The sequence below is a fragment of the Thalassophryne amazonica genome, chromosome 6, assembly GCF_902500255.1.
Source record: "Thalassophryne amazonica chromosome 6, fThaAma1.1, whole genome shotgun sequence".
Lineage (NCBI taxonomy): Eukaryota > Metazoa > Chordata > Actinopteri > Batrachoidiformes > Batrachoididae > Thalassophryne > Thalassophryne amazonica.
Window position 1 is genome coordinate 2557463 of NC_047108.1, and position 14644 is coordinate 2572106.

The following is a 14644-nucleotide window of genomic DNA, read 5'->3' on the forward strand; positions in this document are numbered from 1 at the left end:
AAGAAAAAACTTAGACCAGAGTGGAGGCAGTGACTGATGTGACACAAGACGTTTTCAGCTCTGTCTTGTCAAATGCACCGCATATGATACGAAACAAGTTCACCAAGTAACTTTAAATATCATACAAACAAAAAAAGGCGAGTTGAAGAAAACTTCAGATCAGTGTGTGTGTGTGTGTGTGTGTGTGTGTGTGTGTGTGTGTGTGTCTGTGTGAGGATGAGAGAAGTTTGTGTAGGTAGGGGCAGACACCGTGTGTGACTGGCCAGTCACAGAGTGTGAAGACAGTCAGTTAGCCAATGAGGATTTTCTTTCAGCACGAGTGCAGATATTGATGAGTTTTACTTGTATCATGCTTGTACTCGTCAAAAATGCTTCATCGGTACCAGATACTCGTCTGAAACGAGTATCCGGCTCAGCTCTATCAAATACCACTGTGTTTTACACCAAGAAAAACTGACCAAAGTGCTCTCAGAATGCACCAAATTGCACCATTTTTCCTGGGGGAACATGCCTCCAGAAATCACATAGTCAATGAGGGCATGATTTAATGTTGAAATGACTAAATTAAAAAATGATTTAATCATGAGAAATCCTAATGAACAAACACACTGCAGTCGTTGTGTTTATAATAAATATAAATATTTATTTACGGTGTCTTTTTTTCCTGGTTGTAATGCAGATATGAATGAATCTATCAGACTTAAAAATGTACATATCACTGTTCATGCTATTTTGTCTAAAAATAAATGTCCAAAGGTCATTATCATGTTAATCAAGAAATCATCTCACCTGAAACAAAATCAGCAACAACCGATAAGTTATGGTTTGAATTTACAGACAAACATCAAAGATTTTTTTTAACTTAAAACTATTTTAATTACAAGCTATTTAATGTAAGAAATGATCAGTTCTGATGTTCCTGACACACGTCGACACTGTTCTGTGTTTTGGCCTGGCTTGTTTCTTTTGGCTTTAAAGTAAGGTTGTAACAAAGATTTTTAAAAAACTATGGCTTTACTTCACACAATTTGGCACTCAAAATGCAGGCAGTAGTGTTTCGGAGTGTTATAAACTGGCCCCATTCTCCCCTATCCTGCAGCACACGGCTCGCTGCGAGGAGAGCTTTAGCGGCTGCAGAACCTTTCCCCCAGCGCTCAGTGCGTGGCACACTGCAGGAGAATTTTAGCGTCTACAGAGAACTGGACTTTGCTGGCAGTGAAGCTTCAAAACCACCGAAGAAGAAGAAGAGGCAGACCAGCCAAGCTTCCATGTTCAGAGGACCTGTCCATGTCCATTCCTCACCGACGGATCATGCGTGCAACTGCCAGATGCAGCTCAGCTTTAATTTCACCTCCTCAAGTTCTCTGACCATTGTGACAAGTTAAATAAAGTCTGTTTACTCCTTCTCATGGACCGATCGCCAATGGGAGGACATGTCCACATCCATTCCTCATGGATGGAACGCACGATCGCTGGCTGCAGCTCTGCTGCACTTTCACCTTCTTAGGTTGTCTCAGGATTGTGGCAAGTTAAATAAAGTACATTAACTCCTGGAAGTAATGTATTCTGACTTTTTCCAGTGTATCAAATCCATCTGCGTGTCCTGGCAGTCTGTAGATTCACGGAGCCAAGCTTCTCCCCCCTGCACACACGTTTCTCCCTCCCTCCCTGTGCACAACTTATACGGCCATTCCTGCATACTAGATACACAGCACAATGCAACTCTGTGCAAGCCGGAGTGAAAGGGGCTCAACAGACAGACAAATAAATGCCAATGATTTTATTACGTCCTTGGTGGACATTATAATGCTTGACTTAATTTTCTACTTTTCCTTGTTTCCCAACAGGTTTGAGTGAAAGATGCCACGCAAGAAGGTGACAGATGTTTCAGGGAATGGTGGTATGATAAAGAAGAGGGTGAGTGGCAAAAGGAAAGAGAGGGACTTCAGCAGTGACGAGGACTTTGATTTTGAGCAAGAGAACGATAAGAAACCTGGCAAGCCAGCTTCCAAGTCTGGCCTCCAGCCTGTCTCTGTGGCCGATGATGTTAAGGAGAAAATAGTGAGTGAGAAATTAATGCCCGAAAACAGTGTAATGCAAAATACTTTTTCATGGCTTTTCATCTGCAGACTTGCTAACTGCTGGTGCACATTTGACATTAATACATTATTGTGCATTAGAGCACAAAACTTCATTTAAGCTTTAAAACGGGAAAACTACAGCAGTGAACAGCTGCTACAGACTGTTCTTTGACTTTGTGTTTAACAGATGTCTTCCTATTTTATATAGCAGTTAAATGAAATAATCTTTCAAACAGTGGTACAAGTACCTTCTTTCAGTTTCTCCCATTAGATTAGTAGGACTTTATTGATCCCTTGGGAAGACTTTCTCAATTGAGGTTCCAGTAGCAGTGCATAGCAGCACACAGAGTAAGAAGCATACAGAGGATCAAAAGTGAAAGTAAAAAAGAAAACAGTTTGCAAATATAAATAGAAATACCAGACATACTGGTTTACTGGCTACTACTGTCCCTCTCCTTCCCCACCTCTGTCTTCCTGTTACTCCTCCTCCCCCTGACTGAGGAGTTTGTCAGTCTGTTGGTCCTGCACTTGGGAAGGAGCAGTCTGTAGCTGAAGAGGCTCCTCTGGTTGATGATGACGGTTTGCAGAGGGTGACTGGCATCGTCCATAATGTCCAGCAGTTTGTCCAGTTAGGGGTCAACAAAGCAGATCATCCGTCTCCATTTCACCCTGTCCTCTGCGTCTTCCTCTATCATGCCAACTGTCTACCTGTCCTCCCTCAGTACATCCATAAACCTTCTCTGTACTTCTCCATCAGCGCTCTCAGAGCAATCATTGCATCTGTAGTGCGCTTTCTCATTATGAAACCATACTGACAGATCTTCTCTCAAACCCTAGCTTCCATTACTCTTTCCCATAGCTTCATGTTTATGCCTCTGTAGTAACTGCAGCTCTGCACATCACCCTTGTTCTTAAAAATCAGAACCAGCACACTGCTCCACTCTTCAGGCATCCTCTCACTTTCCAAGATTTTATTAATCTGGTCAAAAACTCCACAGCCATCTCTCCTAAACATTTCCTTGTCTGCAGGAGCATGCCATCTGGGCCAACTGCCTTTCAACTATTTATTGTTTTCACATGTGTCCTCACTTCATTCTTACTAATCCCTTGCACTTTCTCTTACCCCCCATCCAGTAATCCAGTAATATTAATCATGTATTTGAAAATAAACCTTTTATTTTTATTTTTCATGAATGTCTGCACCTACATATGAAAGACCTGTGGTCTTTCATATATAGCAAACTCCGCGCCAAGTATTTTTATGCTGCATGCAGAGCAGAGCCTGGAGATTTAATATTAATAATATAATATTCAGCTTGGGACTGACGAGGGCGGTCGCATCTCCTCCACTCTCCCTTATCTCTGCTCTCTGCTTTAACCTTCAAGTCTCTACTTCACCAGACTGTGAATTCCTCAAATTATATTGGATAGAATCAGAATCAGAATTGCCTTTACTGTCATTGTCATTTGCATTATAACGAGATTTGAGTGCAGCTCCAAAAAGGTGCTTTTCGTGGTGCGAGTAACTAATAAAGCTAGTGAAATTTAATAGTAAATTATTCAGAGTATATGTACAACTAATATAAACATAAGGTAAAATAAAATGAAATGTGGACCAAGTAAAATGTAAAACGAGATTTATATACAACTGTGGAATCATACTGCACGGGAATATTGCACATGGTTTACAGATATTGCACAAGAAACTTGAAGGTGCGGATTAGAGTGATTTGTTTTTGTTCAGTGCAGTGATCGCTCTGGGGAGAAAGCTGTCCCTGAGTCTGTTTGTCGGAGGGTCGTAGGTCAAACAGGTGGTTGCTGGGGTGGGATGTGTCTTTGCTGATGCTGGCAGCTCTGCTGAGGTAGCGAGAGCTGGCAATGTCTTCCAGTCTGGGCAGAGAGCAGCCAGTGATCCCCTGGGACGTTTTGATCACCCTCTGCAGCGCTCTCCTGTCTGCAGCTGAGCACTCCCCGTACCACACTGTGATGCAGTACGTCAGGATGCTCTCGATGGTGGCTCTGTAGAACAACACCAGCAGCTTCTCCTCCAGATTGTTCCTCCTGAGCACCCTCAGGAAGTGGAGTCACTGCTGGGCTTTCTTCACCACCACTGTGGCGTTGGCAGTTCAGGAGAGGCTGTCAGAGAGCTGCACTCCCAGGAACCTGATGGAGCTGACCCTTTCCACACAGTCCCCTTGGATGTAGAGCGGGGCTGGGTCAGCCCAGTTCTTCCTGAAGTCCAGGATTATTTCTTTTGTTTTTGTGGTGTTCAGCGGCAGGTTGTTAGATGAACACCACGCTGTCAGTCGATTTACCTCGTCTCTGTAGTCGGTCTCATCCCTCCCTGAGATGAGCCCAATCACGGTGGTGTCATCCGCAAACTTTATGATGGTGTTTGTGGGATGGGTCGGAGAGCAGTCGTGTGTGTAAAGGGTGAACAGGAGGGGGCTCAGTACACAGCCTTGAGGGGAACCGGTGCTGAGTGTGATGGTGGAGGAAAGGTGGGGGCCAAGTTTCACGGACTGTGGGCGGTTTATGAGAATACTGGTTCTATTGGACTATTATTGGATTAACCATGGAATTGATCAGATGGTCTCTGAACACTATTGACACCATCTTTTCTACAAGAAGGTCAGGACCGGGGGATCCTGCCTGCCCAGATGGAACGTATCCTGCGGGTCATGTTCTCGACTCCTGGGGGTCTTGGTGTATTGCATGCTTGGCACCTTTCTCCGTTGAGGACATTGAGGATTTTTTCAGGGCTGGTACTTTCTGGCTTATGTGCTGCCCTGATCTATCAGAAAATTGGCAAGACGGTGGTATCAAGAACTATGGGCCCTCGCTTGTCCGTCATGATTAACGAGGTGGGCAAGGCAGTGCATTCTCAGACTGTGATGACTTGAACTCAGACGCAAATTGGATGACATCTTGGAGCAGATGCATGCCTTGCAGATGAAGATGAAGATTTCAGACGCCGGGGAATATTCTTAATTCATAATTAGGAATATTCTTATCCCAAATCCCAGTTCCCATAATTGGGATTTGGTTGTTCAAGTGGAACTGTAAAAAGTGTTTTTCACTGCTCAAACCACAACACGGCAGGCTTATCAGCCTGAAGGACAAATTGGCCGACTGTTTTCCTCCAGAGGAATGTCTTCTGGCCTTAGTGATTATTTGGCTGTTTTCTTATCAAAACCCACAAAGACAAACTGTTTCACAGGACTGAAGCATGCTCCACTCCCTCTCCCCCCCCCCCCCCCCCCCCACCCCATCCCACACACCCCACTCCGGCTTCTGCTCACGTCATCCCTTCCCTTCTGCGGGGGTGGTGCATTTTTAGCTGCAGCCCCCGTTCCTCCCCCCAAGCTGATGGCGGCGCATCTCAGGGTTGCTGCGTGACCTTCACCCACTTGCCTCAGTTCGGATAACGAACTTCTTCAAACTTAGTGCACATAAACAATGTCAAATGTGTATGTGCTGTCTTTAATTCTGATGTGTGCCATTATTACAGTAAACAAGTAATAATTGTGGACTAATTGCTGTCTCAGGTAACTGGAGTGTAAACGTAATTTCTCCATTGTGAGATCAATAAAGTATATCTCATCTACAACAAGATTGCCTCTACTGGTGGTTGGCTCTCACTGCGGTATTGTATCACTTCCTGTTCCGGAGCACAGCGGTGTTTTTCTGTATGTGTTAGCTGTTTAATCTGCGCAGTTAGATTGATCTAGTTATCTAGATTACGATTTGTTTCCCAGTGTAATCTTTACGTGCCTTAACTAAAGCACTCCTTCTGCTGAATCACCTCTAAATTATTTACACATTATTCACTTTGCGTGTTTTTAGGAATCCGCTAGCTTAGCGTAGCTACTAGCTCTTAGCCGATTTAGCATGGCGGCTTCTCCTGTCTCTCCCGCACTTTTCTGCTCTGGGTGTGAAATGTTTAGTTATTCCTCTGCCTCCTTTAGCAGTAACGGTACTTGTAATAAGTGTAGCTTATTCGTAGCTTTGGAGGCCAGGCTGGGCGAATTGGAGACTCGGCTCCGCACCGTGGAAAATTCTACAGCTAGCCAGGCCCCTGTAGTCGGTGCGGACCAAGGTAGCTTAGCCGCCGTTAGTTACCCCCTGGCAGATCCCGAGCAGCCGGGAAAGCAGGCTGACTGGGTGACTGTGAGGAGGAAGCGTAGCCCTAAACAGAAGCCCCGTGTACACCGCCAACCCGTTCACATCTCTAACCGTTTTTCCCCACTCGACGACACACCCGCCGAGGATCAAACTCTGGTTATTGGCGACTCTGTTTTGCGAAATGTGAAGTTAGCGACACCAGCAACCATAGTCAATTGTCTTCCGGGGACCAGAGCAGGCGACATTGAAGGAAATTTGAAACTGCTGGCTAAGGCTAAGCGTAAATTTGGTAAGATTGTAATTCACGTCGGCAGTAATGACACCCGGTTACGCCAATCGGAGGTCACTAAAATTAACATTAAATCGGTGTGTAACTTTGCAAAAACAATGTCGGACTCTGTAGTTTTCTCTGGGCCCCTCCCCAATCAGACCGGGAGTGACATGTTTAGCCGCATGTTCTCCTTGAATTGCTGTCTGTCTGAGTGGTGTCCAAAAAATGAGGTGGGCTTCATAGATAATTGACAAAGCTTCTGGGGAAAACCTGGTCTTGTTAGGAGAGACGGCATCCATCCCACTTTGGATGGAGCAGCTCTCATTTCTAGAAATCTGGCCAATTTTCTTAAATCCTCCAAACCATGACTATCCAGGGTTGGGACCAGGAAGCAGAGTTGTAGTCTTACACACCTCTCTGCAGCTTCTCTCCCCCTGCCATCCCCTCATTACCCCATCCCCGTAGAGACGGTGCCTGCTCCCAGACTACCAATAACCAGCAAAAATCTATTTAAGCATAAAAATTCAAAAAGAAAAAATAATATAGCACCTTCAACTGCACCACAGACTAAAACAGTTAAATGTGGTCTATTAAACATTAGGTCTCTCTCTTCTAAGTCCCTGTTGGTAAATGATATAATAATTGATCAACATATTGATTTATTCTGCCTTACAGAAACCTGGTTACAGCAGGATGAATATGTTAGTTTAAATGAGTCAACACCCCGGAGTCACACTAACTGTCAGAATGCTCATAGCACGGGCCGGGGCGGAGGATTAGCAGCAATCTTCCATTCCAGCTTATTAATTAATCAAAAACCCAGACAGAGCTTTAATTCATTTGAAAGCTTGACTCTTAGTCTTGTCCATCCAAATTGGAAGTCCCAAAAACCAGTTTTATTTGTTATTATCTATCGTCCACCTGGTCGTTACTGTGAGTTTCTCTGTGAATTTTCAGACCTTTTGTCTGACTTAGTGCTTAGCTCAGATAAGATAATTATAGTGGGCGATTTTAACATCCACACAGATGCTGAGAATGACAGCCTCAACACTGCATTTAATCTATTATTAGACTCTATTGGCTTTGCTCAAAAAGTAAATGAGTCCACCCACCACTTTAATCATATCTTAGATCTTGTTCTGACTTATGGTATGGAAATAGAAGACTTAACAGTATTCCCTAAAAACTCCCTTCTGTCTGATCATTTCTTAATAACATTTACATTTACTCTGATGGACTACCCAGCAGTGGGGAATAAGTTTCATTACACTAGAAGTCTTTCAGAAAGCGCTGTAACTAGGTTTAAGGATATTATTCCTTCTTTATGTTCTCTAATGCCATATACCAACACAGTGCAGAGTAGCTACCTAAACTCTGTAAGGGAGATAGAGTATCTCGTCAATAGTTTTACATCCTCATTGAAGACAACTTTGGATGCTGTAGCTCCTCTAAAAAAGAGAGCTTTAAATCAGAAGTGCCTGACTCCGTGGTATAACTCACAAACTCGTAGCTTAAAGCAGATAACCCGTAAGTTGGAGAGGAAATGGTGTCTCACTAATTTAGAAGATCTTCACTTAGCCTGGAAAAAGAGTCTGTTGCTCTATAAAAAAGCCCTCCGTAAAAGTAGGACATCTTTCTACTCATCACTAATTGAAGAAAATAAGAACAACCCCAGGTTTCTTTCAGCACTGTAGCCAGGCTGACAAAGAGTCAGAGCTCTATTGAGCTGAGTATTCCATTAACTTTAACTAGTAATGACTTCATGACTTTCTTTGCTAACAAAATTTTAACTATTAGAGAAAAAATTACTCATAACCATCCCAAAGACGTATCGTTATTTTTGGCTGCTTTCAGTGATGCCGGTATTTGGTTAGACTCTTTCTCTCCGATTGTTCTGTCTGAGTTATTTTCATTAGTTACTTCATCCAAACCATCAACATGTTTATTAGACCCCATTCCTACCAGGCTGCTCAAGGAAGCCCTACCATTATTTAATGCTTTGATCTTAAATATGATCAATCTATCTTTGTTAGTTGGCTATGTACCACAGGCTTTTAAGGTGGCAGTAATTAAACCATTACTTAAAAAGCCATCACTTGACCCAGCTATCTTAGCTAATTATAGGCCAATCTCCAACCTTCCTTTTCTCTCAAAAATTCTTGAAAGGGTAGTTGTAAAACAGCTAACTGATCATCTGCAGAGGAATGGTCTATTTGAAGAGTTTCAGTCAGGTTTTAGAATTCATCATAGTACAGAAACAGCATTAGTGAAGGTTACAAATGATCTTCTTATGGCCTCGGACAGTGGACTCATCTCTGTGCTTGTTCTGTTAGACCTCAGTGCTGCTTTTGATACTGTTGACCATAAAATTTTATTACAGAGATTAGAGCATGCCATAGGTATTAAAGGCACTGCGCTGCGGTGGTTTGAATCATATTTGTCTAATAGATTACAATTTGTTCATGTAAATGGGGAATCTTCTTCACAGACTAAAGTTAATTATGGAGTTCCTCAAGGTTCTGTGCTAGGACCAATTTTATTCACTTTATACATGCTTCCCTTAGGCAGTATTATTAGACGGTATTGCTTAAATTTTCATTGTTACGCAGATGATACCCAGCTTTATCTATCCATGAAGCCAGAGGACACACACCAATTAGCTAAACTGCAGGATTGTCTTACAGACATAAAGACATGGATGACCTCTAATTTCCTGCTTTTAAACTCAGATAAAACTGAAGTTATTGTACTTGGCCCCACAAATCTTAGAAACATGGTGTCTAACCAGATCCTTACTCTGGATGGCATTACCCTGACCTCTAGTAATACTGTGAGAAATCTTGGAGTCATTTTTGATCAGGATATGTCATTCAAAGCGCATATTAAACAAATATGTAGGACTGCTTTTTTGCATTTACGCAATATCTCTAAAATCAGAAAGGTCTTGTCTCAGAGTGATGCTGAAAAACTAATTCATGCATTTATTTCCTCTAGGCTGGACTATTGTAATTCATTATTATCAGGTTGTCCTAAAAGTTCCCTAAAAAGCCTTCAGTTAATTCAAAATGCTGCAGCTAGAGTACTGACGGGGACTAGAAGGAGAGAGCATATCTCACCCATATTGGCCTCTCTTCATTGGCTTCCTGTTAATTCTAGAATAGAATTTAAAATTCTTCTTCTTACTTATAAGGTTTTGAATAATCAGGTCCCATCTTATCTTAGGGACCTCGTAGTACCATATCACCCCAATAGAGCGCTTCGCTCTCAGACTGCAGGCTTACTTGTAGTTCCTAGGGTTTGTAAGAGTAGAATGGGAGGCAGAGCCTTCAGCTTTCAGGCTCCTCTCCTGTGGAACCAGCTCCCAATTCAGATCAGGGAGACAGACACCCTCTCTACTTTTAAGATTAGGCTTAAAACTTTCCTTTTTGCTAAAGCTTATAGTTAGGGCTGGATCAGGTGACCCTGAACCATCCCTTAGTTATGCTGCTATAGACGTAGACTGCTGGGGGGTTCCCATGATGCACTGTTTCTTTCTCTTTTTGCTCTGTATGCACCACTCTGCATTTAATCATTAGTGATCGATCTCTGCTCCCCTCCACAGCATGTCTTTTTCCTGGTTCTCTCCCTCAGCCCCAACCAGTCCCAGCAGAAGACTGCCCCTCCCTGAGCCTGGTTCTGCTGGAGGTTTCTTCCTGTTAAAAGGGAGTTTTTCCTTCCCACTGTAGCCAAGTGCTTGCTCACAGGGGGTCGTTTTGACCGTTGGGGTTTTACATAATTATTGTATGGCCTTGCCTTACAATATAAAGCGCCTTGGGGCAACTGTTTGTTGTGATTTGGCGCTATATAAAAAAAATTGATTGATTGATTGATCTCATAATAATAATAATAATATACCCTTTATTGTCATTGTATATATACATACATATAATTAAATTTGTTCACTGCATTTAACCCATCCTAATTACCTCATTAAAGTGGTTTAATGGTGTCTAGTTAGACACAGTCCAACCACTAGGAGCAGTGGGCAGCCACAGTCCAGCGCCCAGGGACCAACTCCATATGTATAGACGCTGCCTTGGTCAGGGGCAGAGAAAGGAGCAGCATGTTTTTGATTGTGGGAGGAAACAGGAGCACCTGGCAGAAACCCTCGCAGACGCAGGGACAACACTCCACACAGAAAGGATGGGAAGTGATCCCACAACCTTGTTACTGTGAGGAAACCAGTGCCAACCACTAAGACACTGCGCAAGTTTTGTAATTTAATCTAATGTGTAATTTATTTTGCTGAAGTTGCACCATTTCCAGATTGTGTGTCATCACTAGGGATGGGTATCGAAAACTAGTTCAATCAATTCAATTTTATTTATATAGCGCCAAATCACAACAAACAGTTGCCCCAAGGCGCTTTATATTGTAAGGCAAGGCCATACAATAATTACGTAAAAACCCCAATGGTCAAAACAACCCCCTGTGAGCAAGCACTTGGCGACAGTGGGAAGGAAAAACTCCCTTTTAACAGGAAGAAACCTCCAGCAGAACCAGGCTCAGGGAGGGGCAGTCTTTTGCTGGGACTGGTTGGGGCTGAGGGAGAGAACCAGGAAAAAGACATGCTGTGGAGGGGAGCAGAGATCAATCACTAATGATTAAATGCAGAGTGGTGCATACAGAGCAAAAAGAGAAAGAAACACTCAGTGCATCATGGGAACCCCCCAGCAGTCTGTCTATAGCAGCATAACTAAGGGATGGTTCAGGGTCACCTGATCCAGCCCTAACTATAAGCTTTAGCAAAAAGGAAAGTTTTAAGCCTAATCTTAAAGAATTCCTGTTAAGAATTGATAAGAAACGATTCGATTGACTAACATCAATAGCCTTTTTGCTTAATGAGTCTCTTATTGGTTATTCTTTAATTCACGTTACATTGGAGCTAGCTGGTGGTCTGAGATGGTTCTGACCACTCGCCATGACGAAAACATATTTGTTTTGGTCTCTTGCACGCTCTGTTGAGGAAATATCACAATCAATGGGAACGAGTCCGAAGATTTACCCAGACTGACAACAAATATGAGGAAATGAATTATTTTTATGCATTTTTTTGTGGTTTCTTGAGACATTTTGCGAATGCAGAAATGTGCTCCTGTGATATAAATCAAACGCACGGTCCGCTGAGGAAACGAGATTAGTTGCACAATCAGTGGGTTCGAGTCCGATGATTTCACCCACACTGACAACAACTATGACAAAATTATTTACTTTTAGGCATGTTTTTTTGTGGTTTCTTGAGGCATTTTGGGAATGCAGAAATGCGCTCCGACCTCAAACCCTGCTTCTGTGATATAAATCAAACGTACCCTCTTCTTCTGTGGCATTTAATGGCTGCTGGGATCCTTATTGTTGCCTTGCTGCTATCTTCTGCATCAATCCATTATAGCAGTACAAAATCCTCTTGAGTCCAGTGTCTTTCAAGTATTTAAAAAGCCAACACTTCCCCCTCCCACTTTAATGTAATCTTTATTTAATATAATCTTTGTTCTGTTGAGATCAAGATCTCTTTTACAAGGGAGACCTGGACAATTATAAAGTTTCCAATTCACCTGCTGATCTTCTGACTAAAATACTTCCAACAGAAACGTCTTTCAGTCCTATTCGTCTAAATTCTGAAAGAAGCTCTTGTCTCTCTGTGGAATATTTATCACAATACATGAGGACATCCTGAATCACCAAATCAATGTCCTAAATAAGGTCTTGTTGACTTATGGATGAACCTGTCCCACAGTTATAGGATCCAGTGACCATGGACATCCCTAGTCATCACATACACTGATGGCGTGATTTGTGACAAGATTAAACGGGTAGAGAAATCCACTGGTCCAAAGACACGGACCAGTAACTTTTGACCTGTCTAGTTGATATTTTCTCCTGCTAGACCAACGTCTAGTTAAAAAATCTTGTCAATCTAGTGAACAAAAGTACTCGACAAGACAGATGTTTGTTTTTTTTTTTTTCCAGACTTGGGCCTTTAATAACTGAGCCGTTGGTCGCTGTGCCACTCAGTCACACCATTGGCTTCATAAATGAAGCAAACAAAGCTACTTGTACTATGAGCTACTACACGCCTGTGATTGACCCGCTCTGAAACACACAGCAGCCGCTCTTCAGGCCACAGACCCGGACAGATGCAGACACAGCAGCTGGTCTTATGGAGCAATTCCTCACTTGTGTGTGCGCGTGTGTGTGTACAAGGGTAGGCTGAAATGTTCTAAGGCTCCCCATGGAGTAGTAATGCATTAACTGCATTATAGTGAGCCTTAGAACTTTTCAGCCTATCCTCTATATATATATATACACGAGGTCTGTTAGAAAAGTATCTGACCTTTTTTATTTTTTGCAAAAACCATATGGATTTGAATCACGTGTGATTGCATCAGCTAAGCTTGAACCTTCATGCACATGTGAGTTTTTTCACGCCTGTCGGTTGCGTCATTCGTCTGTGAGCAGGCTTTGTGTGAGCAGTGGTCCACCCCTCTCGTCGGATTTTTATTGCGAATAAATGTCTGAATGATTTGGAGCTTTGCTGCATCAAATTTTTCCAGAAACTGTGAGAGACCTCCAGGTGTATACCATTCAGAAAATTCAGATGGCTTTGAGGGACGATTTTATGGGGCTTACACAGATTAAGGAGTGCTCCAGCCGGTTTAAAGACTGCCCACAGCGGCTGAGAGCGCGACACTCTCCGATCGACAGGCTGGAACAACCAGATCATTTCCAACGTGAAGGCTTTGTTGATCCGGGACATTGTCTGAGTTCCACAAAAAAAGGCAGAAGGCGTGGACATCAGCACTTTTTCGGCACATTCCACTGTTACAGGAGTTTTTTTCATGGAAAGAGGAGCGGAGGGATGCGCCACCGTGCCGCTCATGGCACGGCACAAAACCACCTCCGTGTTGGTCTCACAGGACGGCTTTCAGATAGCTCAGATGGCTTTCAGTTGCTTTTCAGTCATGTGAATATCCAAGAAATTCTGCATGAGCTGGACATGCCCCAACATGTCCTGTGAGGCTTCATCACAGCGTTGCTTTGCGCCATGCGGCTCCACCGCGATGCGCGGAAGTTCTCCGCTCCTCTTTCCAAGACAAAAACTCCTGTAACAGTGAAATGTGCCGTTCATTTCCAAACTGAACGCTGTGTTGATCCGGGACGTCATCTGACTAGCACAGAAATTGCAGAAGACGTGGACATCACCACTTTTTTGGCACATTGAGAGAGACATGCTGAGGAATTCCGCGCATCGGGACGTTTCTGCATGGCGGAAAGCAACGCAGTGATGAAGCCTCACAGGACATGTTGGGGCATGCCCAGCTCATGCACAATTTCTCGGATATTCACATGACTGAAAAGCAGCCGAAAGCCATCTGAGCCATCTGAAAGCCATCCTGTGAGACCAACACGGAGGTGGTTTTGTGCCGCGCCATGAGCGGCATCGTTGCGCATTCCATCTGCTCCTCTTTCCATGAAAAAAACTCCTGTAACAGTGGAATGTGCAGAAAAAGTGCTGATGTCCACGCCTTCTGCCTTTTTTTGTGGAAGTCAGATGACGTCCCGGATCAACAAAGACTTCACATTGGAAATGATCTGGTTGTTTCAGCCTGTCGATCGGCGCTCAGAGTGCTCCGCGCTCTCAGACGCTGTGGGCGGTCTTTAAACCGGCTGGAGCACTCCTTAATCTGTGTAATCCCCATAAAATCTTCGCTGAAAGCCATATGAATTTTCTGAATGGTGTCCACCTGGAGGTCTCTCACAGTTTCTGGAAAAATTTAATGCAGCAAAGCTCCAAATCGTTCAGACATTTATTCGCAATAAAAATCCGACGAGAGGGGTAGTCCACTGCTCACACAAAGCCTGCTCACAGGCGAATGACGCAACCGACAGGCGTGAAAAAACTCACGCATGCACACGAAGGTTCAAGCTTGTCTGGTGCAATCACACGTGATTCAAATCCATATGCTTTTTGCAAAAAATAAAAAGGTCGGATACTTTTCTAACAGACCTCGTGTGTGTGTGTGTATATATGTGTGTGTGTGTGTATATATGTGTGTGTGTGTGTATATATGTGTGTGTGTGTGTGTATATATGTGTGTGTGTGTGTGTGTATATATGTGTGTGTGTGTGT

The 14644-nt window shown here is 43.3% G+C and overlaps 1 protein-coding gene and 1 long non-coding RNA gene across 2 annotated transcripts in view; one reads left to right on the plus strand and one right to left on the minus strand.

Annotated features, from left to right (window-relative positions):
* rcc2 (regulator of chromosome condensation 2) overlaps positions 1–14644 on the plus strand; it is a 112990-nt gene that overhangs the window by 20224 nt on the left and 78122 nt on the right. The window contains exon 2 of the mRNA XM_034171654.1: positions 1848–2061. Coding sequence (XP_034027545.1) covers positions 1861–2061 — 201 coding nt within the window. The 5' untranslated portion in view covers positions 1848–1860. The remainder of the gene's footprint in view (positions 1–1847; positions 2062–14644) is intronic.
* The window catches only part of LOC117511761, a 23770-nt gene continuing 9547 nt past the window's right edge, over positions 422–14644 (minus strand). Inside the window, exon 3 of the long non-coding RNA XR_004561073.1 lies at positions 422–497. This is a non-coding gene — a long non-coding RNA (uncharacterized LOC117511761). The remainder of the gene's footprint in view (positions 498–14644) is intronic.